A 27,942-nucleotide genomic window follows, 5' to 3' on the forward strand; every position below is an offset into this window, starting at 1 on the left:
GGTTACAGCACAGAAAGAGGCAAATAGGCCCTTCCTGTCCTTGCCAATTTTCTGCAAGATTAACTCAGCTACTCCCACCACACTGCCCTTTCCCCATAGCCCAGCACTTCTTTTCTCTTCAGGTACTTACCAATTCCCGACTGAAAGCCCCAGTTGTATCTGTCTCCATCGCACTCTCAGGCAGCACAATCCAGGTTTGAACCACTCGCTTCATGAAAATGATATTCTTCATAGCATTCTTGGTTTCCTTGCCAAGCACTTTAAATCCGTATCCTCTGGCTCTTGACCCCTCTGCCAATGCAACTGATTCTCGATATCTATTCTGTGTAGATGATGAACATTGATACGTCAAATTTCCTCTTGACCCTTTCTTCTTTAAGAGTGATCTTAGCGTCTCCATTTGTCCAGGTATCCCTCATCCTGGTCATATTCTTGTAAATCTTCTCTGTACCCTCTGTACATCCTTCCTAAAGTGCAATAACCCTATTATTAGTTGATGTCGAATCAGAGGTTTAGATAGGTTCATCATAAATGTCTTGCTTTTGTACTATACTTGATCAAACGAGGGGAGTCGAATGGGTTTCTTCAAAGTCTGTTTATTCACCAACAGCATTATCTCTCACACACATGGCCTGGTTACATTTAACTTATTTTGTAGTTTCTATAAAGGCAGGACATGTCTCGGAAAAGTCATTACAATGTAAATGGCATTCCCGCATGTTGACGATGACCCTGTCAATTTCAATAGAAGAGACGTCAACTAACAAACAATAGTTGCTAGGCCCCATGAAGATGAAATTTCAAATAAATACATTCAGGCGACTACGCATGGCAGGAATATTGATGGGATATCATCAATTCTCCATTGTGTATCAATTACATCTGCCATCAATCCATTGCCCAGATAGGGGCTGGTTTAGCACAGTGGGCTAAACACCTGGCAGAACAATGCCAGCAGCGCAGGTTCAATTCCCGTACTGGCCACCGCGAACAGGCTTCGGAATGTGGCGAGTAGGGGTTTTTCACGGTATCTTCATTGAAGCCTACTTGCGACAATAAGCATTTATAGTTGAATACATTGATAATGTTGTTACATGACTGAAACTGGCTGGTGGTAACCAATATCTCATTAATCCACAGGGGTAGCCCAATAGATCAATCTGGGTTACAAAGACCAGAGTCAAGCAAGACCATAAGACATCGGAGCAGAATTAGGCCACTTGGCCCATCGAATCTGCCCCGCCATTCAATCATGGCTGATATTTTCTCATCCCCATTCTCCTGCCTTCTCCCCATAATCCCTGATCCCCTTATTAATCAAGAACCTATCTATCTCTGTCTTAAAGGCACTCAGTGATTTGGCCTCCACAGCTTTCTGCGGCAATGAGTTCCACAGATTCACCACCCTCTGGCTGGAGAAATTCCTCCTCATCTCTGTTTTAAAGGATCGTCCCTTCAGTCAAAGATGGTGCCCTCGGACTTCCGGTGGTGGCCATGGAGTAAACAGTGGCACATTCAGCAGCTCTCGCCCTTAGTGTTTTTTTTAATGGTGTTTGAGCCGGATTTTTCAGAAAATCTCTCAACATAAGTTGATTGAAGGGAGAGGAAACGGAGGTGACCCTCAATTTATGGAATTGTGTCCAAATAAGAGTCGAAAAAGGAGAAACCAAAAGATGAGTGAAAGCAAGAATCAAAGATCACCGAGCTCAATGGTAACGAGATAAAGTGTGTCCACGCCAGCTCACTGGTCGATGGAACAATGGGTCGAGTACCTGGATGAGAAGTTCACCCGGCATCGCAAGGAGTTCACAGAAGATGTAACCCAGATGATAGCCTCGATTACGGAGGTGTTTGACCGGGTGGAGGAGAAAATGACGACCCAGGGACAGGAGATTCTAAAGTTGCAGGAGCTGGCGACTGAACGAGAGGAGGAGTCCACTGCAATGGCTTTGGAAATTAGCATACTACAGGGCAGCCAGAAATGACTGCTAGATAAAGTGGACGACTTGGAGAACCGGTCTCGCAGGTAAAATATCCGAATCATCGGGCTGCCAGAGGGGAAGGAGGGATCAGATGCGGGAGCGTATGTGGGGAAGATGTTGCAGGAGATGGTCGGGGCCGATGTGTTTGACAAGCCGCTGGAGGTGGACCGGGCGCACAGGGTGCTCGTACGTAAGCCCCAGGGTCGTGAGCCCCCGAGGGCCATGGTGGTGAGGCTACATAGATTCCTCGACAAGGAGCGTATCATGAAGGGGGCCTGGCAGACGAAACGGTACGTGTGGGAAGAATCAGAGATCCGGGTGTACCAAGGCTGGGGACCAGAACTCGCAAAGAGGAGAGCAAGTTTCAACAAAGTTAAAATGGCCCTGTTTGAGAAAGGCATTAAATTTGGACTGTTATACCCGGCGCGTCTTTGGGTGACCTATGAGAACCGGGAGCTGTACTTTAATTCTCCGGAAAAGGATGTTACTTTCATGAAAGACAATAATCTGGCTTAAGGACTTTTAAATGGTGGGCTGAGTCTGAGGGAAGGGATGGAGTGGTGGGGAGGAGAGAAAAATGGTTCTCAATAGATTTTGTCTTGTTTTTGTCTTGTTTAAAATTTCAGTCTTTTAATTCTGTGAGTTAAGTTGCGATGTTTGGGAAGAAAAGGTTTGGGTGTTTTATTTTTAAAAAAATGTTTTTCTCTCTTTTCTTTTCTCTCGTCTTGTGTAATTTGATTTTGATTTATTCTCTGTAACAAAGATGGTTAATTCTTGCATGCATAATTTTGATTAAGCTGCTAGAAGCTTCTTCTATTGTGTTTAATTTTCTTTGAAGGTGATGTACCTGATAAGAATCGGTCAAAGGGGAAGGGGTAGAACCTGGCAATCTGGTGTAACGACTTTTAAATCAAACTGTGGTGGTCTGAATTTGGGGGAAGGGACAGTCTTGTTTAAAATTTTGTTTTTTTAATTCTGTGAATTAAGTTGCGATGTTTGGGAAGAAAAGAGTTTTGGTGTTTTAATTTTTTTTTCTCTTTCCTCTCTTTTTGTGTCATTTGATTTTGATTTATTGTTTTATATACTGAAGTATATATATTGTTTTATATACATGAAGAACTTTTAAGATGCGATGGGGTGTTTTAGTTTCTGCAAGAAGGATGGTTGATTCATGCATGCATAATTTCGCTTAAGCCGCTTGAAGCTTCTTCTTTTGTGTTGGATTCTGTTTGAAGGTGACAGGACTGATAAGAATCGGTTAAAGGGGGAGGGGTTTGCTTCGTTGCCTGCGCATTGGGGGATGGTATGTTTGCTTTTTGGGATTGTTGTTACTGTGTTGAGTGCTTGTGTTACTACTAGGTGTGATAGAATCTGGCAGTCGGCAGGTTTTTGGACGCCAGAGGATGGGAGATGCTGAGCTAGATGGATAGCTGGTTCACGGGAGCAAAGTGGGGGGAGAGCTGAGGAAAGACGAAGTGGGGGGAAGGGGAGGGGGCGGGAGTGGGGGTACTGCTGATGGGTAAGGGACAGTTAGGAGACTGGAGATGGAGATTAGATGGCGGTCACTGCCGAGGGGCAGATCAAGTGAGATGCTAGGAGCTGGCCTAGGAAAGGTCATGGTTGACCAACATGGGAGGGGGGCAAAAGCCCCTCCCGACCAGACTGGCTACATGGAATGCTAATGGACTGAATGGGCCGGTTAAGAGAGCTTGTGTGTTCGCACACCTGAGATAGTTAAAAGCGGACGTGGCTATGTTACAGGAGATACACTTGAAGCTGGGAGACCGAATTAGATTAAAGAAGGGATGGGTCGGGCAAGTGTTTCATCCAGGACTGGACTTTAAAACAAGGGGGGTAGCTATCCTGATTAATAAAAGGGTGACATTTGAGGTGGGGAGGATAGAGGTAGACCAGGAGGCAGATTTATTATGGTTAGTGGGAAGCTAGAGGGAATGGCGGTGGTGTTGGTGAATGTATATGCCCCAAACTGGGATGATGTCGCGTTTATCAGGAAGGTGCTGGGGAAAGATCCTAGACCTTGACTCGCACCGGCTGATCATGGGGGGGCGGGTGACATTAATACGGTCCTGGACTCGAGGTTAGATCGGTCGAGTGCTAGTTCAGGGAAGCTATCAGCAATGGCAAAGGAACTGCGGGGTTTCATGGAGCGCATGGGAGGGCTGGATCCGTGGAGATTTGAGGAGCAGGGAATATTCATTCTATTCCAATGTCCATAAGGCATATTCCAGGATAGATTTATTCGTGCTAGATAAAACACTGTGAGCAGGGGTTGAGGACACTGAGTACTCAGCAATTGTGGTCTCAGATCATGCACCACACTGGATAGACCTACGGGCAGCTGGGGTGGTTTGGGAGGCACTGAAAGCGGTCATTAGAGGGGAATGTATTTCAATTCGAGCCCACAGGGATAAAACTGGGCGGTCGGAGCTGGATAGGTTGGTAGGAGAAATCTTACAGGTGGACAGGAGATATTCAGAGTCTCCAAATGAGGAGCTCTTGAAGGAGCATCAGAGACTTCAAATGGAGTTTGGGCTCCTTTCCACAGGAAAGGCGGAGGGACAGCTGAGGAGGGTGAGAGGGGCAATATAAGAACATAGGGAGAAAGCTAGCAGGATGCTGGCACAACATGCTGTGGAAACAGGAGGCAGTGAGAAAAATAGGGAAAATAAAGGATTTGAGGGGGAAGATGGCGACGGACCCGAGGGCGGTGAATGAAGTGTTCCGGGAATTTTATAGCCAGCTATACGAGTCAGAACCCTCGGTTGGGGAGGAGGGCATGAATCAATTCCTGGGGAAGCTAGAGTTCCCGAAGGTAAAGGAAGTGCTGGTGGAAGCCCTGGGGGGGCCGAATGGGCTTGGGGAGGTGATAGAGGGACTGGGGGCGATGCAATTGGGTAAAGCCCCGGGACCTGATGGGTTCCCAGTGGAATTATATAAGAAGCTCTGTGGATTACTGGGGCCGCTCCTGGTTAAGATTTTCAATGAGTCCGAGGAGCTGAGAGTACTCCGCCCAACGTTATCACAGGCATCAATTACTCTCATCCTGAAGCATGACAAGGATCCGGAGAGCTGTGGATCGCACAGGCCAATCTCCCTCTTGAATGTAGATGCCAAACTATTGGCAAAGGTCCTGGCCACTCGAATAGAGGATTGTGTCCCGGAGATAATTGGGGAGGATCAGACGGGATTTGTAAAGGGCAGGCACCTAACATCCAACATTAGACGGCTTCTTAATGTAATTATGGTGCCAGCGGAGGGGCGCGAGGCTGAGGTGGTAGTTGCCATGGACGCAGAGAAGGCGTTCGACAGAGTGGAGTGGAAGTATCTAGGTGATATTTTAAGCAGGTTTGAGTTTGGGCAGGGATTGGTGGAGTGGGCCTGGCTACTGTACCAGGCCCCAGTGGCAAATGTTAGAACTAACCGAGTTCAGTCAGAATACTTTAGTCTTTGTCAGGGGACAAGGCAGGGATGCCCGCTCTCCCCATTACTTTTTGCCATGGCCATAGAACCCTTAGCAATGGCCCTGAAAGCAGAGAATACTGGAGGGGTACAGTGAGGGGGGAGGGGGGGAGGTGAAGCACAGGGTCTCTCTCTATGCGGACAATTTGTTGCTTTATATCACGGACCCGGTGGGGGGATGACTGAAATCATGGAGGTATTAGGAAAATTTGGGTGATTTTCAGGCTATAAGTTAAATAGGGGAAAAAGCGAGATGTTCGTGATTCAGGCAAGGGGGCAGGAAAGGAGACTGAAGGAGCTACCTTTTAAAGTGGTTGGGAAGAGTTTTAGGTATCTGGGGATTCAAGTGGCCAAGGATTGGGGGCAGCTTCACAAGTTAAATTTGGGCAAAGCAATGGATCAAATGAGAAGGGATCGTTGTAGATGGGACATGCTCCCACTGACGGGGAGGGTTCAGACGGTGAAGATGACTGTCCTTCCGAGACTGCTTTTCTTTTTTCAGTGCCTCCCGAGTTTTGTCCCAAAGGCTCTTTGGAATGTGGCGATATCCAGATTTATATGGGCGGGTAAAACTCCGAGAGTAAAGAGGACACTCCTGGAACAGGCCTGTGGGGAAGGGGGATTGGCTCTCCCGAGCTTTATTAACTATTACTGGGCTGCTAACATACCGATGGTCAGGAAATGGGTAATGGGGGAGGGTCGGTCTGGGAGCAGATGGAGGCAGCATCCTGCAAAGGTACGGGACAGGAGGCTTTACTGACGGCACCCCTGCCGATCTCGCCGGCTGGGTACTCCACAAGTCCTGTGGTGGTGGCAGCCCTGAGGGTGTGGGAGCAATGGAGGCAGCATATGAGACTGGAGGGGGCGTCAGTGTGGTCTCCGATCTGTGACAATCACCAGTTTGCCCCAGGGGGGGCTGGATGGGGGCTTTAAGGTATGGCAGCAGGCAGGGATTGAGAGGTTTGGGGATCTATTCATCCAGGAGAGCTTCCCGACCTTGGAGACATTAGAAGAGGAGTTTGATTTGCCGGGTGGGAACGGGTTTTGGTACCTTCAAGTGTGGGACTTTGTACGGAGACAGGTCCCAAGCTTTCCTCGCCTCCCCCTGAGGGGACTGTCATGATATACATCAGCATATCATGGTGCAATCACATACACACTGACACACTGATGGACATACAGTAGGACCAACCAGCATATACAACATCGCAGCCAATCACCAGTGAGATCACATGCACTATAAAGACAGGGAACACCAGAGTTCCCGCTCAGGCTAGCAGCAGCCAGCTCAGAGCACAGAGCTCACAGCCTGCCTCTCAGACATTCACCATGTGCTGAGTGCCTCACCTAGATAGTGATAGGACAGGGTCCACAGATAAGCTGGTAATGCACGTACCCAAGCTTACAGTATGTTATTACAGTTGAGTTGTTAATAAAATAGAGTTACACCATCTCCAGCCGTGTTGACCTGTTTGTAGACCAGAACACCCAACACGACAGGGACTACAGGATAAAGTGCTGTCAAAAACAGGGGTTATAGGTGGGAAGGTTTCAGACATAGACAGGGAATTGTTAGAGTGGGAAGGGGCCCCTATCAGAGAGATGAAGAGGGAGTGGGAAGAGGAGCTAGGAGGGGAGCTAGAAACTGAACTATGGGAAAAAGCCTTGAAAAGGGTAAATGCATCCTCGTCCTGCGCTAGACTTAGCTTGATTCAGTTCAAGGTGGTCCACCGGGCCCACAGGACGGTAGCTTGGATGAGTAGGTTCTTCCAGGAGGTGGAGGACAGATGTGGACGGTGTGGGGGTAGTCCGGCCAACCATGTTCATATATTTTGGGCATGTCCGAAACTGAGGGAATTCTGGCAGGGATTTGCAGATGTTATGTCAGAAGTCCTATAAGGTAGGGTAACTCCGAGTCCCGAATTAGCAATATTTGGGGTGTTGGAAGATCCGGGGGCAAAGGCGGGGAGGGAGGCCAATATCCCTGGTGGCCCGGAGACGGATCTTGCTGAGATGGAGGGACTCGGAGCCCCCGAATTCAGGAGTGTGGGTCAGCGATATGGTGGAGTTTCTCAGTCTGGAGAAAATCAATTTTGCTCTAAGAGGCTCAATACAGGGGTTCGCCCGGAGTTGGCAGCTGTTGATCGATTTCTTTAACAAAAACTGAATGCCAGCAGGAAAGGAGGAAAGGGAAAAAGTGGGGGGGGAGGAAAATAGGAGGCATGGTAATGTTAAATAAGGACAGGGAATTTAGTACACGGGTAATTGGGGATAGGGTGGGAGAAGTGGGGTACGTGGTTTATTGTTTGATGTTATTTTAGGGGGTATTTTGTGCGTCGACCCACGCGGTTGTTTTAGAAATGTCAATATGTTAAATTATGAAAATTACAAATGCTTCAATAAAATATTTTCTAAAAAAACAAGATGGTGCCCTCTGGTTCTAGTTTCACCTACAAGTGGAAACATCCTCTCCACGTCCACTCTATCCAGGCCTCGCAGTATCCTGTAAGTTTCAATAAGATCCACCCTCATCCTTCTGAACTCCAACGAGCACAGACCCAGAGTCCTCAACCATTCTTCATACACCAAGCTCTTCATTCCAGGGATCATTCTTGTGAACGTCCTCTGGACCCTTTCCAAGGCCAGGACATCCTTCCTTAGATACAGGGCCTAGAATTGCTCACAATACTCCAAATGGGGTCTGACCAGGGCCTTATACAGACTCCGAAGTACCTCCCTGGTCTTGTATTCTAGCCCTCTTGACATGAATGCTAACATTGCATTTGCCTTCTTAACTGCCGACTGAACCTGCATGTTAACCTTAAGAGAATCATGAACATGGACTCCCAAGTCCCTTTGTGCTTCTGATTTTCTAAGCATTTCCCCATTGAGAAAATAGTCTATGCCTAAATTCCTCCTTCCAAAGTGCATAACCTCACACTTTTCCACATTGTATTTCATTTGCCACTTCATTGCCCACTCTCCTAGCTTGTCCAAATCCTTCTGCAGCCCCCTTGCTTCCTCAATACAACTTTTCCCTCTACAGACCTTTGTATCATCTGCAAACTTAGCAACAGTGCCTTCAATTCCTCCTTCCAGATCGTTAATTTATATTGTGAAAAGATGTGGTCCCAGCACAGACCCCTGAGGCACACCACTAGTCACCGGCTGCCATCCTGAAAAAGACTCTTTTATCCCCACTCCCTGCCTTCTGCCAGTCAGCCAATCCTCTATCCTCTTACCCTTAACATCATGGGCTTTTAACTTATTTAAAGTCTCCTATGAGGCACCTTGTCAAAGGCCTGCTGGAAATCTCATAAATCATGTCCACTGGTTCTCCTTTGTCTAACTTCCTTGTTACCTCCTCAAAGAACTCTAACAGATTTGTCAGACACGACCTCCCTTTGACAAAGCCGTGCTGACTCAGTCCTATTTTACCATGCACTTCCAAGTACTTTGTGATCAGGGGCGTCATTCTCCGACCCCCCGCCGGGTCGGAGAATGGCCGTTGGCCGCCGTGAATCCCGCCCCCGCCCCCGCTGAAGTCTTCGGTACCGGAGATTGGGCGGGGGCGGGAATCGGGCCGTGCCGGTTGGCGGGACCCCCCGCTCAATTCTCCGGCCCGGATGGGCCGAAGTCCCGCCCAGAAATTGCCTGTCCCGCTGGCGTAAATCAAAGCTGGTATTTACCGGCGGGACCAGGCGGCGTGGGCGGGCTCCGGGGTCCTGGGGGGGGCGCGGGGCGATCTGACCCCGGGGGGTGCCCCCACGGTGGCCTGGCCCGCGATCGGGGCCCTCCGATCCGTGGGCGGGCCTGTGCCGTGGGGGCACTCTTTCCCTTCCGCCTCCGCCACGGCCTCCACCATGGCGGAGGCGGAAGAGACTCTCCCCACTGCGCATGCGCGGGAAACTGTCGGTGGCCGCTGACGCTCCCGCGCATGCGCCGCATTTCCGCGCCAGCTGGCGGGACACCAAACGCCATTTCCGCCAGCTGGTGGGGCGGAAATCCCTCCGGCGTCGGCCTAGCCCCTCAATGTCGGAGCATTCCGCACCTTTGGGCCGGCGCGATGCCCGTCTGATTGGCGCCGTTTTTGGCGCCAGTCGGCGAACATCGCGCCGTTGGGGGAGAATTTCGCCCCTCATCTTTAATAACAGACTCTAAAATCTTACCAATGACCGAAGTCAGGCTAACCGGCCTATAATTTCCTGTCTTCTGCCTCCCTCCCTTCTTAAACAGTGTGTTACATTAGCCACTTTCCAGTCCTCTGTGACCCTTCCTGCCTCCAGTGATTCATGAAAGATCATCACCAATGCCTCCACAATTTCCACAGCTATCTCTTTTAGGACCCTGGGGTGTAGTCCATCCGGTCCAGGTAACTTATCCACCTTCAGACCTTTCAGTTTCCCCAAAACCTTCTCCCAAGTAATGTTCACTGCACTCACCTCTTCCCCCTGGTTCTCCTGGAGCTCTGGCATCCCACTGGTGTCTTCCACCGTGAAGACTGATGCAAATAACTATTCAGTTTGTCTGCCATTTCTTTGTTTCCTATAATTACTTCTCTAGCCAAATTTTCCAGTGGTCCAATGTCTATTTTTGCCTCTCTCTTACCTTTTATATATTGAAAAAAACTCTTCCTATCTTCCTTTATATTACTAGCTAGCTTGCACTCATACTTCATATTGTCCCCCTTATTGCTTTTTTAGTTGTCTTCTGCTCGCTTTTAAAGGCTTCACAATCCTCTGGCTTCCCACTAATCCTTGCCACTTTGTATGCTTTTTCTTTAGCTTATATGATGTCTTGACATCCCTCGTCAGCCATGGATGCCTTTTCCTCCCCTTAGCATGTTTCCTCCTCCTTGGGATGAATTTCCATTGTGGCACCCTAACAATCCCCCAAAACTCCTGCCATTGCTGTTCCACTGCCTTCTCTGCTAGGCTCCTTTTCCAATCAACTCTGGCCAGCTCCTCCCTCATGTCTTTGTAGTTACCCTTATTTAATTGTAATACCGTTACATTTGATTGCAGTTTCTCCCTCTCAAACTGCAGGATAAATTCTATCATATTGTGGTCACTGCTCCCTAAGGGTTCTTTCACCTTAAGTTCCCTAATCAAGTCTGCCTCATTTCACATCACCAAACCCAGAATTGCCTGTTCCCTAGTAGGCTCTGTCACAAGCTGCTCCAAAAAACCATCTCTTAGACATTCCACAAATTCCTTTTCTTAGGATCCACTCCCAAACTGATTTTCCCAGTCCCCCTGCATATTGAAGGCCCCATGATTATTGTAACATTGCCTTTTTTACAAGCAATCTTTTGAATAGCCAAGATTGGGCCTTGCCCAAAAATGAAAGTCATGTAATGCAGTGAGAGGCTAATTGATTTTACCCACAGTTTTATAAATTGTTACTACAGGAGCTCAACCGCAATTTCAACTGAAAAGCCAGAAATTTTAAAATTCCATTGTCTCCAGTGAACCAAGAGATAATCCTTCAGGCCTGCAACATTGCAACCACCATCTTAAGGACTGTATAATGAAGTGACCTGTTTCTTTTACGCTTTGTATAATTAAAGTGCATGTTATACCTTTAGAAACATCAATTCTTGTGTGTGTTTGAGGAGCAAGTGTTTGCTTTGATTACATTTCAGGTATTGTGCATCTTTTCTTTTGATTTAACTTTACAAGAAAGCCTGTTTTGTGTCTGTATTCTTTTTTAAGAGACAGCACACAATGTTCAGCACCATTCACAACTCCTCAGATAATGAAGCAGTCTAGTCCAAACGCAGCAAGACCTGGACAATTTAAGGCTTGGGCTGACAAATGGCAAGTTACATTCATGCCACACAAGTGCCAGGCAATGACCATCTCCTACAAGAGAGGATCTAACCACCACCTCTTGACATTCAAATGGCATTACCATCGCTGAATCCCACACGATCAACATTCTGGGTGTTACCATTGATCAGAAACTGAACTGGACTAGCCACATTAATACTGTGGCTACCAGGGCAGGTCAAAGACTAGGAATTCTACGGCAAGTAACTCACCTCCTGACCCCCCAAAGCATGTCCTTCAACTACAGGGCACAAATCAGGAGTGTAATGGAATACTCTCCACTTGCCTGGATGAGTGCTTCTCCAACAACACTCATCCAGGCTCGACACCATCCAGGACAAAGCAGCCCGCTGAATTACTCCCCCTTTCACAAACATTCAAACCCTCTACCACCGATGAACAGTGGCAGCTGTATGCACCATCTACAAGACGCATTGCAGTAACTCACCAAGGTTCCTTCGACAACACCTTCCAAACCCATGACCACTACCACCTAGAAAGACAAGAGCAGCAGATACCTGGGAACCTCACCACCTGGACATTCCCCTCCAAGTACTCACCACCCTGACTTGGAAATTTATCGCCGCTCCTTCACTGTCGCTGGGGCAACATCCTGGAATTCTCTAACAGCACAGTGGGTGTACATACACCTCAAGGACCACAGTGGTTCAAGAAAGCAACTCAACACCACCTTCTGAAGGGCAACTAGGGATGGGCAATAAATACTGGCCTAACCAGCAATGCCCACATCCCGTAAATGAATTTTTAAAACACTCAAATTATTAAAACGCTAGTTATCAAAAATACATCTTGTTGCTGTTAGCCAAGAGGTGATAAAAGGAGAAATTATCCTACATCTCACGCATCCTTAACAATTCCTTTGTTACCTCTAGATTTGCCAATACCAATGCACTCCTGGCTGTTCTCCCACATTATATCCTTTGTAAATTTGAGGTCATCCAAATCTCTGCTGCCTGTGTCCTAATTTGCACCAACCCCTTTCATCCTTGTGCATGCTGACCTACACTGGCCACCAGTCGAACAGCAACCAGTCGAACAACATCTTGTTTTGAAAATTCTCATTGTGGTTTTCAAATTGGTTCATGGCCTCTCCTTTTCCTACTTCCACACTCTGCTCCAGTTCCACAGCTCTCTCAGATATCTGGCCTCTAATTCTGACCTCTTGAGCTTCAGTTATTTTAATCACTCCATATTTGGCAGATGCGCTTTCATAGGAACATGGGATTAGCAGCAGTAGTAGGCAATTCAGCCCCTCGAGCCTGCTCCACCATTCAATCAGATCATGGCTGATCTCTTCCTGGTCTCAAGCCACCTCCCTACATGTTCCCCATATCCCTTTAACCCATTTTTAAAATCAGAAATATATCTATCTCCTTCTTGAAACCATTAATGACTCAAAATTCATGGCACTATGGGGCAGCGAGTTACACAAATTCACCACCCTCTGTGAGAAGTAGTTCCTCCTCATCTCAGTTCTAAAACTACCGCCTCTCAACCTATAACTGTCACCTCTCGTTCAAGATTGCCCCACAAGGGGGAAAATTTGGTCTATGTTTACTTCATTAATCTCTTTCATTATTTTATATACCTCGATTAGATCCCCTCTCATCCTTCTAAACTCCAGCGAGTGTAAGCCTAAACTGTTTAATCTCTCCTCATATGTCAACTCTTTCATCCCTGGAATCAATCTGGTGAACTTCCTCTGAAGTGCCTCCTATGCCACCACATCCTTCCTCAAATAAGGAGACGAAAACTGGACACAATACTCCAGATATTGTCTCACCAACACCCGATACAATTGCAACAACAGCAACAATACTTCTCTAGTTTTACACTCCATTCCTTTTGCAATAAACGCTAACATTCCATTTGTCTTTTTTATTACATGCTGTACCTGCATACCGACTTCTGCGATTCATGAACAAAGACACCCAGATCCCTCTGTCCAGGTGCATTTTGAATCTGCTTTCCATTTAGAAAATAATTTGCCTTTCTATTTTTTTGGCCAAAATGGATAACCTCAGACTTATCCACATTAAACTCCATCTGCCAGATTTTGGCCCATTCTCCTAGTCTATCTATATCCGTCTGTAAAATCTTTATCTTCTCTTCATTGCCTGCTTTTCCATCCTCAAATTTTGCTATGTTACACCCTGTCCCTGCTTGCAGGTCATTTATATCAAAGAACAAAGTACAAAGAAAAGTACAGCACAGGAACAGGCCCTTCGGCCCTCCAAGCCTGTGCCGATCATGATGCCCTAACTAAAAACAAAACCTTCTACCCTTACTCGGTCCCTATCCCTCTATTTCCTCCCTATTCATGTACCCATCCAGATGCCTCTTGAATATTGCTAACGTGACTGCTTCCACCACATACTCTGGCAGCGCGTTCCAGGCACCCATCACTCTCTGCGTGAAAATCTTACCCCGCACGTCTCACTTAAACTTTCTCCCTCTCACCTTGAACCTGTGCCCCCTTGTAATTGACACTTCCACCCTTGGAAAAAGCCTCTGGCTATCCACCCTGTCCATGCCTGTCATAATTTTGTAGACCTCTATCATGTCTCCCCTCAGCCTCTGTCTTTCCAGTGATTGTAAACAGTTGAGGTCCGAGTGAGGACTGACCCCTCTGGCACTCTGCTAGTTATGGTTTGCCAAGCAGAGGAGGACCCATTTATCCTGACTCTCTGCTTTCTGTCAATCAGCCAATCCTCAATCCAATCTAGTATTCTACCCCAATTCCTTGCGATGTCACCTTCTGGATCAGTTTTTTTATGTGGCACCCTGTCAAATGCCTCCTGGAAGTCTAGATATACGACATCCACAGGCTCCCCATTATTCACCTTGTTGGTTACATCCTCAAAGAACTCAAGCAAGTTTGTCAAGCATGACTTACCCTTCATAAAGCAATGCTAACAATGGTGGTTTGAGCTTTGTCGTTCCAAATGTTTAGTCATCCCCTCTTTAATGATTGATTTCCAGCATCTTCCCCACCACCAGCTAACCGGTGCATAGTTTCCTATTTTTAAAAATAAAAAGCAACGGTTAAGGGTAGCTACTCAGACTAGCAAAAGATAGGAGGTGGTGGCCCAAAGGAATTAGAATAGAGACCACTGTTGTTCACTATTTATATATACAATTTGGATTCGGAAATGTGTTAACTGTGGACACAAGCCCTGTAATAGCTGTTCAATCTTGTGAGTGTCCAAAAACGGGATTTGTGCCGGTGAGACCTGTTTGCCTGTCCCCGCCGGTGACATGATCAGGTTCATGCCCAAAAAGGCAATGAATCTGATTTGAATATATTGACATAATTTATATGCCATTCAAGGGTTTGATGCTTTAGTGTCAAACCACGGCGCATCCTCCCCTCGCAGCGTGATTTCATGCCAGGGCGAATTACTGCTGCTTTTCAAAAGCGAAAAACAGTCATGGTGACCATGCCGGGAACATGGAGGTGCCTGTAGGCTCTGGGGATTGAGGGACATGGCTGGGCATTGCCACCTTGGCACAGCCAGGGGGCAGGGCCGAACAAGTTATGGTAGGGATGTTACCCTCCTCCATTAGCGTGGAGGGGTTCCACCTGTGTACTGGGGGGAGGGGAGAAGGAAGAACTTCGATTTTTGTGAGGAGGGTGGTAGAGAATGGAGAACTCCAATGACTGCAAGGAAGGTGGTGGGGGAGGGAGTAACGGTATAAGGGGTGAGAGCCCTGATCCCTGTGAACGGGGTGTGGTGGGGGTGGGAGCCCTGATGTTGGCATTGTGATGAGGAGGTTCTCCGATGCCGGTGTTGTGGTGGTGGTGGAGTGGGGTGCCTCAATGCTTATGGGTGGGTGGGGTGGGGAAACCTTAAATTTAACTTTGATATCAGGGCGCCAATCCCGCCTTTGCAGGCGTGTTTCGGACCTGCCATTCCAGCTGGTTGTGTGATCCTCGCCAGCACGTTGAAATTGCACAGTGTACCATTACATCAGGTGAGAAAAGGTGCCTGTGAAGGCAGTGAGTTTCACACAGCTATTCTTGCCTGATCCTACACTGTGCATTATTGGGAAAATTGCACCCCAGAAGAGCAATATCAAAATTTACAGTGTAGCCACCTGAGTTGGCCAAGTCCCGATTTAAAATGGCGAACGGCAAAGGCTGAAGGGAAATTCAGCCAACACAGGCAGAAACCAGCAGATGCAGGTTTGCTGTGTATTTAACTCTGCAAAAGCCCAGACAGCATCGATACCAGCGACCATCAGCATAATAATGTAGCAGCCATCTACATACTAATGAGCAATCCCCGGGAACAATAGCAACATTTGGGACACACAAAACTGAGCCAGACTCCCCGGCGCCAGCAGGAGCCAACACAAAAGAGGTTAACGGCCACCTCAAGACCACCCATCAATAAGGGAACCGCTCCAGTATTGGAGAAATCGAACCAAGCGATTGGAACGAAGTCCAATCTCCTAGAACCAGGTACAGGGTCCGCCCCACCCCTGACCTGGTGGGCCAGTCCAAAGCTAAGTACAGGCCTGTTAGTTGTAGAAGTAGCTTAGATGTAGAATTTGTGCATGAGTAGCGATTACTTTGTATAATAAATGTGCTTTGATTTAAATCTTACTAATCGGTGTATTGAGTTATTGGTCATTACTCGAACTTGAACCTCGTGGTGGTATCATAAAGATACCTGGCGACTCAAGAGCAAAGGTTATAAAACAGAGCCAAGTGAACCAACCAAAAGTTAGCAACAACAGCCAACTCCAAATTATTGGGTGTATTTAACATAGATGAATTTGTGGAATGGGTGTCTAATTGGCAAACTAATTGCATTATTGGTAACTGTGAAGTTGTGAGGCATTTTACAAGGAATAATAAGAAGGCCAGTTGAACAATAATAACAATAATCTTTATTATTGTCACAAGTAGGCTTACATTAACACTGCAATGAAGTTACTGTGAAAACCCCCTAGACACCACATGCCGGCACCTGTTCAGGTACACTGAGGGAGAATTCAGAATGTTCACTTCACCTAACAGCATCTTTTGGAACTTGTGGGAGGAAATCCTCGCAAAGGGAGAACGTGCAAATTCCGCACAGTGACCCAAGCTGGGAATCGAACCCGTGTTCCTGATGCTGTGAAGCAACAGTGCTAACCACTGTCTGAATAGGCTTGAAGAGCAAAATGAATTTATGGGTATATGGGGCACACAGTACATAAGGCCCAGAGAAAACCAAGGAGCAGGAAACTTTGTAAAAATGCTCAGGTTGTATGTTTGGCATGAAATTAATATTGTCGATATAGTCTGTAATTCAAAGTGTAATGAGGCATCTCAGAATGCCACATGCTGCATTGAATGAAAGGAGTCTTTTTTGCACTTTATTCCATGTTAATTTTGAACTATTATGTAATGTACCTTTACAAATTTTATCAACAAATTATAATTTGGAGGAAAACATTATGTATATTCTTATTAGGAAAGGCTGAATCTTTTTTTTAGAAAAAAGGCTGAGGCATAACACAAGAAATAGGAGCAGTTGTAGACCACATGGACCATCGAGCCTGCTCCACCATTCAATATGATATGGTGACCTTGGGTTTCAGCTCCATTTACCCACCCACTCTCCTTGTCCCTTATTTACCCGAGAGACCAAGTCAGTCCATCCCAGCCTGAAATGTAGTCAATGATTCTACATCCACAATTCTCTGGGGTAAGATTCACCACCCTTTGAGTGAAGAAATTTCTTGTCTCAGTCCTAAATGATCAGTCCCTTTTTCTGAAACTCTGCCCCCATTTGTAGATTCCCCGGCCCACGGAAACAATCTCTCAGCGTCCACTCTATCACACCCTTTCAGAATTTTGTAGGTTTCACACAGACCCAGGCCTCTCATTCTACTGAACTCCAGAGAATAGAACGCCAATTTATTCAGCCTCACATCACAGGACACCCTCCTCATCCCACAGACCAATTTAGTGAACCTTCGCTGCACTGCCTCCAATTCAAGTAAATCCTTTCTTAAATGTGGAAGCCAAAACTGCACACAGCATTCCAAATGTGGTCTTAGCAAAACCCTGTGCAATTGCGGCAAGACTTAATTGTACCAGCAAACTCAAGTCTCCTTTAACATCAACACTTACAGGTTTCACACCTTTAAAACAAAAACACATCTGCTTTTCTACTCTTAACGACCAAAGTGAATAACTTGACAAGTTAGGCATGATCTGGTGGGCATCTTTAAAATGCTGACTGAGAAGGTAGATGCAGAGATGTGAACAAGTCCAAAACTAGCCACTAATAAATCGAACAGGAAATCTGGGGGGCGAAAAAGCTTTGTCCAGTGGTCAGGATGTGGAATGCATGGCCACATTAAGGCAAACAGCACAGTTGCACTTAAAGGGAAAGCTGGATATGCACAGGAGGGAGAAATGGATATAACGCTATGCTGGTGGAGATTCCTCTAGCACATTAACGAGTGTGGAGATGTTGGGTTCAGTGGCTGTGCCTGTGCTGTACACTCTCGATGTGACACAGGACACGCAGGGTAAATTCACTTCATCATACCGAACCTGACTCACAACCGCTGTCATCGCTTCAGTAGGTTGTCTTTCAAGGGGAAAGTACACTTCTGAAATAATAGTCACATGCCTCGGAAAGTACACTTTTTTTCCGGGGGGCGTGGGTTTGGGGGGAGGGGGGGCGGGCACAGCAACTCATCGTCACACCATGTACTGACCAAAAAGACACGGTCGATGGAGTGGGCTGTTGGCCAAGGAACATTAGACATAAGTCACACTTGCCACATGTGTGGTGTGTGGATTGGGCCGGGTTGTCCATGGGGGAGAAGGACAACAGCAGCGGACTGTGAGCCGCAGCAACACCGCACAGTTCAGTCAGCAGGCACTCAGACACCAGGATCAGCTCAGTCTGCAGCTACAGCTGCGGATCGGACCATCATCTTCCGCTTTCCTCACTCTTTGGAAAGTCCCGGGGCAGTTTTCTGGAAACCACAAGAGATCACATCCGCCCAACGCTTGGAGTCTGTGTCCGCGTGATGACAAGTTACCTTTTCAATAACATGGACATCTCGCATGCCAATGATAACACAGCGTGTTGTGGGAAGGAGTGAGGCGGATTGACTGAACAACTTGGCGTAAGGGTCACTTCCCATTCACAGCTATTCGGCGAGTGCGCGCCGGTTCTCGGTTATTCTTAAAAGGTCTGCTTTCCTCTCGCGTGTTTGAATGTAATATTTCCAGAGCTGGGACACCGCCTTATCAGCTGCACTCTGCAACATTGCACCTGACGCTGAGTAAAGTTCCTCCTGAAACTTGCATCAAAGCCACTTCCTCTTTTCTTTTAACCAAGTAGGTTGAAAGTTCGGTCACAAGAGGACTGGGACCTTCGTCAGGGGAGACTGAAACTTGTCACAGAATCATAGAATTTACAGTGCAGAAGGAGAGCATTCTGCCCATCGAGTCTGCACCGGCCCTTGCCATTGAAGGATGGAGAGCCAAGCTGTCCTGCTGCCCCACTCCAGTCACAGCCTTGAGCTGCTGCCAGCACTCGACAAAGCTTCCAACATTCACCAGGAGGGCAAAAACAAAGGTGTCACTGCAGCTGGAGTTACATTTGGGTAAGTTCCCTTTGAGTTACAGAACTGCCAGGATCTGGGTATGACTTTTGGCTGAGCACAGGGTCAGCTTTGACGCTGAAGTCTATATGGCCAAATAGTTTGCTGTCCAGGTTTCTGTCACTCGAGAGTCCAGCAAGTACCCATAGCAGAAGAAAAAAACTTAGCAGGCAAAAAATTGGCAAGAGTAAAATATTTTCCAGAGTTTAATTCTTTAATCAGTTTAATTACGATTAAGCTGCCTTGTTAAATAAGGACTCACCTGACGAAGGAGCTGTGCTCCGAAAGCTAGTGATTCCAAACAAATCTGTTGGACTTTAACGTGGTGTTGTGAGACTTCTTCCTGTGCCCACCCCAGTATCATCGGCATCTCCACATCATTGTTAAATATTAAAACCAGGTATCGCAAGTTTCAGAATCCCATTTCAGAGCGTCACTGCCAAACTATTGTAGAAATGCTGCACATTTAAGGTCATATCTGCTGTGTGCTTTTATTGAAACATGTCTGGGTAGGGGATTTTACTTTTATCTGCATGATATTTCAGTCATGCAGAAGGCTGAAGAATTTGCATGTACTCTACTTTTTTATATTTTGTTCACCCTTTTGTAGAATAATAGCATGATATACATTGAATCCCCCCAACTTCACAACACGTGTGTTCTACAGACGGAAGTGCACTCATTCCCCTGAATGAAACAAAAGGGTCAATCGCATTATGACGCAGGATAGTCCTGCATATTAGGAAGAATTAGGACTGCTATGAAAAACATTGGTGAAAAGGTAGGCTGCCATTTCACAATGCTGGTGAAGCTGCCTAAACCTGCATATCTGGATTCACATTCCAGTCACAAAGTTAGTTTTGAGTAGCATATAATCTATGCCTCTGTCAATTAATTTACTAAGGTGTAATCAGTCATCCCCATGGTTCTCTGATCTAATGTTAATGTTACTCGTTGCCTACAAAAACTAACCAGTTGTAAATTTTCAAATTCCTTTCTTTTTTGATAATTAACCATAAAGTCTCTTCAAATCTCTTTCACCTTTTGTCAGCTCTCATGGTCCATTTATGGAGCTGACTTCAACAAAAATATTCTCACAGGTAGAGAACTAATATTAAAGGTGTTTTCAACCAATTGAATTCGCAGATTTTCATGACTGACGTAGTTGAAACAAAGGTTATTATACAGCAACTCTGGTCCTTCAGGAATACCAAAGCCTCACATCGCAATAAATAATAAAAACAGGGATGAACCAATAACTTATATAGAGGAAACTGTTTTTGAGCTTATTCAAACTTTTCAAGCATATTAAACCTTCAATATTTGCATATTAAAATACCTACCTTCGGAAGTTTAGTTATAGTTGGTATGACAGAGAAGTAATATGTATTTTATTGTTTTTTACACCCTAATGAATTCTGGCAGTCAGTTCAAATGTATGGATTGAAACTAGCCAATGCATTCAAATCGCACTGTGCAAATTAAGTAACAAATTTTAATCTATTCGCCTGACATTCATCTATGATGTTATAACAAAGGAATGAACCAATTGAAAATGAATGGATTCACACCTTTACTATAATATTGCATGGAGCTGTTAACTTCAGTAAAGATACAAGAAATGAATGAAATTGTGAAGCCAATCGGGATGAAAAGTAGTAATTGATTTGCCATTTATGGAAGAGAGTTCTGAATTTCTGTCATCTTTTGCATGTAGAAGTGGTACCTCACATCACTCCTCAAAATCTTGGCTCTAATTTTTAGGCCACGTTCCCCACGTGCTAGACTCCCCACCGAAAGGTTTTTTAACTGCCTGCGATATTTGTTTCTGTCCAGTGAATGGGCCGCAGCTGCCGCCATGAGGGGTAACAGCTGTCACTGGCAGCCATCCAGTGGAGAGGGCACAGCTAAGGCCACTAACTGTGCAGTGAAGGGGTCAGAGCTATGACCATGAGCTGGTGAATGGAGGGAGTCAATATGTGGCCTCAAGCTGTTGAATGGAGGAGTTGCAGTTGTGGCCACTAGCCAACCCATGCGGGGGGGGTCACAGCTGTGGCCACTAGCCGTCCAATGGAGGGGTCATACCTGTAGCTGCCAGTTGTCCAGTGGAGGGGTCACAGCTGTAGCTGCTAGCCGTCCGTGGAGGGGTCACAGCTGTAACCGCTAGCCGTCCAGTGGAGAGGTCACAGCTGTAACCGCTAGCCGTCCAGTGGAGGGGTCACAGCTGTAGCCGCCAGCCATCCAGTGGTGGGGTCACAGCTGTAGCCTCTCGCCATCCAGTGGAGGGGTCACAGCTGTAGCCTCTAGCCATCCAGTGGAGGGGTCACAGCTGAGAGCACTAGCCGTCCGGTGAAGGGGTCACAGCTGTAGCTGCTAGCCGTCCAGTAGAGGGGTCACAGCTGTAACCGCTAGCCGTCCAGTGGAGGGGTCACAGCTGTATCTGCCAGCCATACAGTGGAGGGGTCACAGCTGAGAGCACTAATGGTCCAGTGGAGGGGTCACAGCTGTAGCCACTAGCCGTCCAGTGGAGGGGTCACAGCTGTAGCTGCCAGCCATACAGTGGAGGGGTCACAGCTGAGAGCACTAGCCATCCAGTGCAGGGGTCGCAGCTGTAGCCGCTAGCCATCCAGTGAAGGGGTCACAGCTGAGGCCACTAGCTGTCCAGTGCAGGGGTTACAGCTGTAGCCGCTAGCCGTCCAGTGGAGGCATCACAGCTGAGAGCACTAGCCATCCAGTGCAGGGGTCACAGCTGTAGGCGCTAGCCATCCAGTGAAGGGGTCACAGCTGAGGCCACTAGCTGTCCAGTGCAGGGGTTACAGCTGTAGCTGCTAGCCGTCCAGTGGAGGCATCACAGCTGAGAGCACTAGCCATCCAGTGCAGGGGTCACAGCTGTAGGCGCTAGCCATCCAGTGAAGGGGTCACAGCTGAGGCCACTAGCTGTCCAGTGCAGGGGTTGCAGCTGTAGCCGCTAGCCATTCAGTGCAGGGGTCGCAGCTGTAGACACTAGCCATCCAGTGAAGGGGTCACAGCTGAGGCCACTAGCTGTCCAGTGCAGGGGTCACAGCTGTAGCCGCTAGGAATCCAGTGGCGGGGTCACAGCTGAGGCCACTAGCCATTCAGTGCAGGGGTCACAGCTGTAGCCGCTAGCTGTCCAGTGCAAGGGTCACAGGTGTAGCCACTACCTGTCCAGGGGAGGGGTCACCGCTATATCCACCAGTCATCCAGTGCAGGAGTCACAGCTGTAGCTGCTAGCAATCCAGTGGAGGAAGCTGTAGCCACTAGCCATCCAGTTTAGGGGTCACAGATGTAGCTATACCTGTCCAGTGAAGGGGTCACAGCTGGAGCTGCTAGCTGTCCAGGTTAGGGGTCACAGATGTAACTGCTAGCTGCCATGTGGGGGGGTCATGGTTGTGGCCGCTGGTCTTCCAGTGGATTGGTCATACTTGTAGCTGCTAGCTGTCCAGTGGCGGGGTCACAGCTGTAACCACTAACTGTCCAGTGGAGGGGCCACTGCTGCAATCACTAACTGTCCAGTGGAGGGGTCATAGCTGTAACCACTAACTGTCCAGTGGAGGGGTCACAGCTGCAACCACTAACTGTCCAGTGGAGTTAGTCACAGCTGTAACCACTAACTGTCCAGTGGAGGGGTCACAGCTGCAACCACTAACTGTCCAGTGGAGGGGTCACAGCTCAAGCCACTAGCCTTCCAGAGGAGGGGGTCACCAATGTCCACCATCGTAAATTGCTCTGCCAACATTCCTTTTTACTGTCACAACATAGAAGCAGACTCTGACCACTGGATGTTCTGGTGAGGTGTTTTATTTGTATGTTTCTCTCTAAGCATCATTGACACAGTTTTAGAGAAAAAATGCTTTTGTATTCAACTGAATGTGGGCAATTTCATGAAGAATTTACTGATATTGTTGATATAAGCATTACATCCACGAGCTAAATCAAGAAGACTTCCTCTGGTCACTTTGCATAGCTTTTTGGACACCTTTCTGATTTGCTTCAAACCTTGTCAGAAAAAGTCTTCATGAATTATTTAAGATGTTGCTCTAATATAAACCAGAATAACAGAGCTCAAGTTATGCTGCTTATAAAAGGGACATACTTACACTTGCTAATACTTGTATCGGAATGTTCAAAACTGTATTTGAAATGCAGTTGCTTTCTCAAAGGTGATGTGCCAAAATGGCCCAACTATGATGTGACTAATGTAATCGTTCAACAATATGTTGCTAAGATTTTTCGTAGCTAGAGAAACACGGCATTGCACCATTAACAACGTGATTCCTTCAAAAGGAAGAAAACACTTGTGTAGTATTTCAATTAAAATTGTTGGTTGATTTGCTACATAATCTTCGAAAAGTGGGAAAGATATTTTGAGAATGGTTGTGGAGGAAAAAATACAAATTGATGATTTAATAAAAAAATTAGGTGGTAGTTTTTTTTAAGGGGAAACTATTGTTAAAAAGCTTTATCATGCAGTGCATCACCTGATTCGAACAGTTTGACATAGTTATTTTCATGTTTAGATCCAAAGATATTTTCTTGCTGTGTGCAAATGAACATTTAGGTAGTTTTACTGGAAGTAGATATGCATTGCACTAAGGTGAGTCTCTGTTCTAATCTTAAGAGGTGCTGAGATGCTATCTGTGGTGTAACGGTGACTGGACGTTTGCTCTTTATTTTGCATGGGCAACTTACTAATTGACAGTGAGGTATTACTGATAATGTAAAGCTAAAGGAACACTGATATTCTGCAAAAGATTGTACTGGGGATAAGTTGGAGCATGCAATCAACTGATTGCTGAAGTCAGTGCATAATGTCAACCACTAAATTATTTCTGTTTTATTGAACATTAAAGGAACATAACTGTGTAAAAACCACAACAAAGTAGCTGCTGCTGCAGCTGTTGCAACAGGGATGTGTCACACTCGCGTTGCGGCAGAGAATATGATGCCAATTAATTTTTGTAAAGAAATAGTTTCAAAAACTGGCACCTCCCAAAACAGCCTTAAGTTTAAAGATGCCTCTTTGTCAAACTTCTCAATGGACCACATAGGTGATACTTAAATGTTTGAGTTCCCAATTTATCATTTCCTGAATTGCACAGGAAACAGCAAACACCACAAGCCGCAGAGGACAATTAAAAAATAGTGAAAACAAGTGAATATTTTGCTAGCATTGTTACCAGTGAAATATGGCTCATTGCCATGAAATAAGCATCAGCCGTGGTCATTAGAGTTGAGAAACACACAAGGGATTTATAGAATACTTTAATTAGTTATTTCTCCCTTTCCTGCCCACAGTGTAAATGTGTAGAGGTGTTGCAAACTACTATAGTCTGGTATGATTAAGATCAGGTGATTGTTTCCAGTTCTTTTATGTCTCATTTTACTTCATAACTTGGAGTGCTGCCATCAATAAATCAAGAATAGTGTATCTAGAAAGATACATTGCCATGCCAAAAAGCACAAAAGCTCACAGCAAATGCCTCTATTATAGAATCACTGAACACTGGCTTTCCATGATTAATGTCACATTATGCAGCACTATCTGAATTCATTACATAATGTACCTCACTACCAAAGATTGTGTTATTTAAAAAAAAACCACAGGACTGGAACATCTCACACACACACAAGTTACTTCCCTCTTCCCCTTTCTCTACACGGCTGAAAAACAGAGTGTGTCAAGTGATATCATTATTTTAATTATCCACTCTCTTCATCTTTTGTGTTGCACTTAACCCTTTGAAGCCTGTTACAAATCTGTCCAACCTGTGTACCCAGTACTCAAAACCCGGTGGTATTTGCTACCTCTTGCGTAATTCAGAAAATTACAAATTGGTGAGCTGAAACTTTTAAGTAGCACCTGTATGTGGTTCATCCAAGTTTTTCAAAGGGAGAAATGTTTAAATAATTGGCAGCACAGTGGCACAATGGTTAGCACTACTGCCTCAAGCACCAGTCACCCAGGTTCAATTCCGGCCTCGGCCGACTGTCTGTCTGAAGTTTGCACTTTCTCCTCGTGTCTGAGTGGGCTTCCTCTAGGTGCTCTGGTTTCCTCTCACAGTCCAAAGATGTGCAGATTAGGCGGATTGGTCGTGCTAAAATTGCCCTTAGTATGTCCAAAGATGTGCAGGTTAGGTGGGGTTACGAGGATAGGGCGGGGGAGTGGACCTAGTTTTGGGTGCTCTTTCAGAGTGTCAATGCAGGCTCGATGGGTCAAATGACCTTCCGCACTACAGGGATTCTGTGGTTCTATGGATAGATCATTGTTTGAGAAAAAGAAAGCTTGATCCTTTCATTTCGGATTTATTGATTATTGGTAAGGAGAAATAAATAATTTTGATTTTTTTTTAAAGAATTAGAAGCACTTTTAGTCAATTTAAATTAGAGTTAAAAGCTTAAATCTTAGGGCAAAAGTAACTTTTGAAAACATTTGTCGAACACCAGGGTGCTATATTGATGAACTCCCATACCTTGCATACAGCAATGCCTCACACGTAATGATCAGGTGACCTATTTTTGTGATGTTGATTGAAGAGTAAATATTGGCAGGACACAGGTCTTTAAAATATTAGCATGGAATTTTTTATGTTCAACAGATGGGGTCTCACTTAACACCTCACCAGTGCAGCATACCCTCAGTACATCACACCTTCGGAACCTCGCACCACTCGCACGTCATCATAGATTTTAGACCTCAGGCTCTGGAGCAGAGTTTGAACCTGGAACCACCTGATTTAGGGGCAAGAATGCTACCAACTGTGCCACAAGATTGAATGGAGAATATTGTAACATTAAATTAAGAGCTATACACACAGATATGTACCCTGCAAGCACAACTCCCTAACAGCAGTATAATAAAAATCAAAATACTACAGATGATGGCAATCTGAAATAAAAACAGAAAATGCTGAAAAACACTCTGGGAGCATCTGTGGGGAGAAAAAAACAGAATTTAATGTTCCACCTCCGAATGACTCTTCTCCCTAATTACAGTGTCAGATTGCAGAATCTCCCTGACATCTTGTACCGTTCCAATTCTGAGGGAAAAATATAGGGCTAGATATTCCGTTTCAGTGGCTAAGTGCCGGCTCGAACGGAGAATTTGTGGGAGGTTTACGATGAAAAAAATCGGTGCCGACACTGCACCGATTCCAGGACCGATGAGGGGCTAGCAGCAGCGTCGGGTGAAACTCCCGGCACCCGCACCGAAAACAATGGAGAATGGTCAGGTCCCTGGCTGCGCTTGCGCACGGCTCACAAACTGCAGTGGACCCGACCCGCTATCTGCACCCCACAAGTCACTCCCTGACCACCCCTCAACAGCCCAACAGTCCTCCAACTTCGCGGAAGCACCCCCGCCCAGCGGCACGGATCCCGGCCGAGTGTGGCGGCGCTGGACACAGTCCGCAGCCGCCACGCCAGTTCTCAACCGCTGAGACCACACATGTCCCACCCCATCGGGAACTTGGCCCATCGGGGGGGGGGGGGGGAGCATCCCAGGAGGTATATGTATCAATGTAACAATATAACGATGATGCTGCAATGGCGCTCAACGCGATTATGCCGTTTCCAAGGAGGCGGAGCATGGTTGACCAGCGTCAAATCGCCGCTGGCCCATGATTTGGGCGTCAGTGTTGTTTCTCCGCCCGATCGCTGATTATGATGTCGACATCGGGCAATGGAGAATCCCGCCCATAGTGTTTGATTGTCAGCAAGGCCATCCCTTATCTTTATGAAGAGAAAAGGTACTTGAAGAGCTTTTAAAAAATGCGATACTATTTCTTTGTTAGCAAAACAATTAACATTTCATAAGAGTGCAGAAGAAGGACGTGTAACTTTCACTTCCAGTGCCTGGGTAGTGATCTGGTAAAGTGGATTGTACAATAGGATGAATATCAGTGGATTCTGCAAGGACAGGTGACTTGTTCCATCGGATTCATGCCCAGTCACTGAAACCAAAAATGAACCTGAACGAATTCAACTAAAATTAACTTTTTCAAAAAACACACTTGCCTTGCAAAGTAGCTTTCCACATGATTGCTTTTAAGGGGAATAACACTGCAAGGAAAATCACCTTCATCTAAATCCATCGCACGGGCTGATTGCCAAGCATTATCGGCCTCAAAGGACCCCATATTGCTGCGCTTGATCTGTCATTGCAGTGTAGCCTATTTCTACAAGTAGCCATGTTGGTGTTAACACCACATTCTGCATTCCCCGTGTTGCAATAAAGTCACCATCTGCATCATAAAACTACAGGACATAGATCAATCATATTCTCTGACTACAAGTGGAGCTATTTAACTCCTGGCCCACTGGCTACATCAGATATTGACTGTTTATGATATTTGGTCTCTGCCATCTATATCCTCTACCTGTGCAGTGATGAAGATTTTCTGAAATATTATTATTGTAAAGATATGCATTATTAACCAAGAACTATTCTGTTCACCAGGTTAATCTGATAATGATGGTTATCTTACTTATGAGTGAACACACGAGACAGTCAGATGGAATTGACCATGCACTAGCCCAGGGTGTCATAACTGTTCCTTCTGTGTAGCTGTGTAACAATCAAGTTAACCTCATCTATTGAGGAAAATCGTATTTAAATGATTTGATGGCTCAGTCTGGACAGAGAAGAGTGTGTTATTCATATGCCATATGCATTCTACTTCATAATAATAATCTTTATTGTCACAAGTAGGCTTACATTAACACTGCAATGAAGTTATTGTGAAAAGCCCCTAGTCGTCACATTCCGGCGCCTGTTCAGATACACAGAGGGAGAATTCAGAATGTCCAATTCACCTAATAAACACGTCTTTTGGGACTTGTGGGAGGAAACCGGAGCACCCGGAGGAAACTCACGCAGACACAGGGGGAACGTTCAGTCACCGCCCATATAGTGACCCAAGCCGGGAATCAAAACTGGGACCCACTGTGCTACCCTGCCGCCCAAGACTGTGTGAAAGAATTTGGAGAGC

The 27,942-nt window shown here is 46.2% G+C and overlaps 1 protein-coding gene across 3 annotated transcripts in view; it reads left to right on the top strand.

Moving 5' to 3' along the window:
• Positions 1-18,032: 18,032 nt before the first annotated feature.
• LOC140421039 (uncharacterized) overlaps positions 18,033-27,942 on the top strand; it is a 65,125-nt gene continuing 55,215 nt past the window's right edge. Inside the window, exons 1-2 of one of the 3 annotated variants that reach the window (XM_072505346.1) lie at positions 18,033-18,454; positions 18,670-18,937. In XM_072505346.1, the coding sequence (XP_072361447.1) occupies positions 18,807-18,937 (131 nt within the window). In that variant the 5' untranslated portion in view covers positions 18,033-18,454; positions 18,670-18,806. Of the gene's footprint in view, positions 18,938-27,942 lie in introns of all 3 variants that reach the window. The other 2 variants (XM_072505345.1, XM_072505347.1) reach the window with 2 other exon arrangements.

Source organism: Scyliorhinus torazame, chromosome 5 (genome assembly GCF_047496885.1).
Source record: "Scyliorhinus torazame isolate Kashiwa2021f chromosome 5, sScyTor2.1, whole genome shotgun sequence".
NCBI classification, from domain to species: domain Eukaryota; kingdom Metazoa; phylum Chordata; class Chondrichthyes; order Carcharhiniformes; family Scyliorhinidae; genus Scyliorhinus; species Scyliorhinus torazame.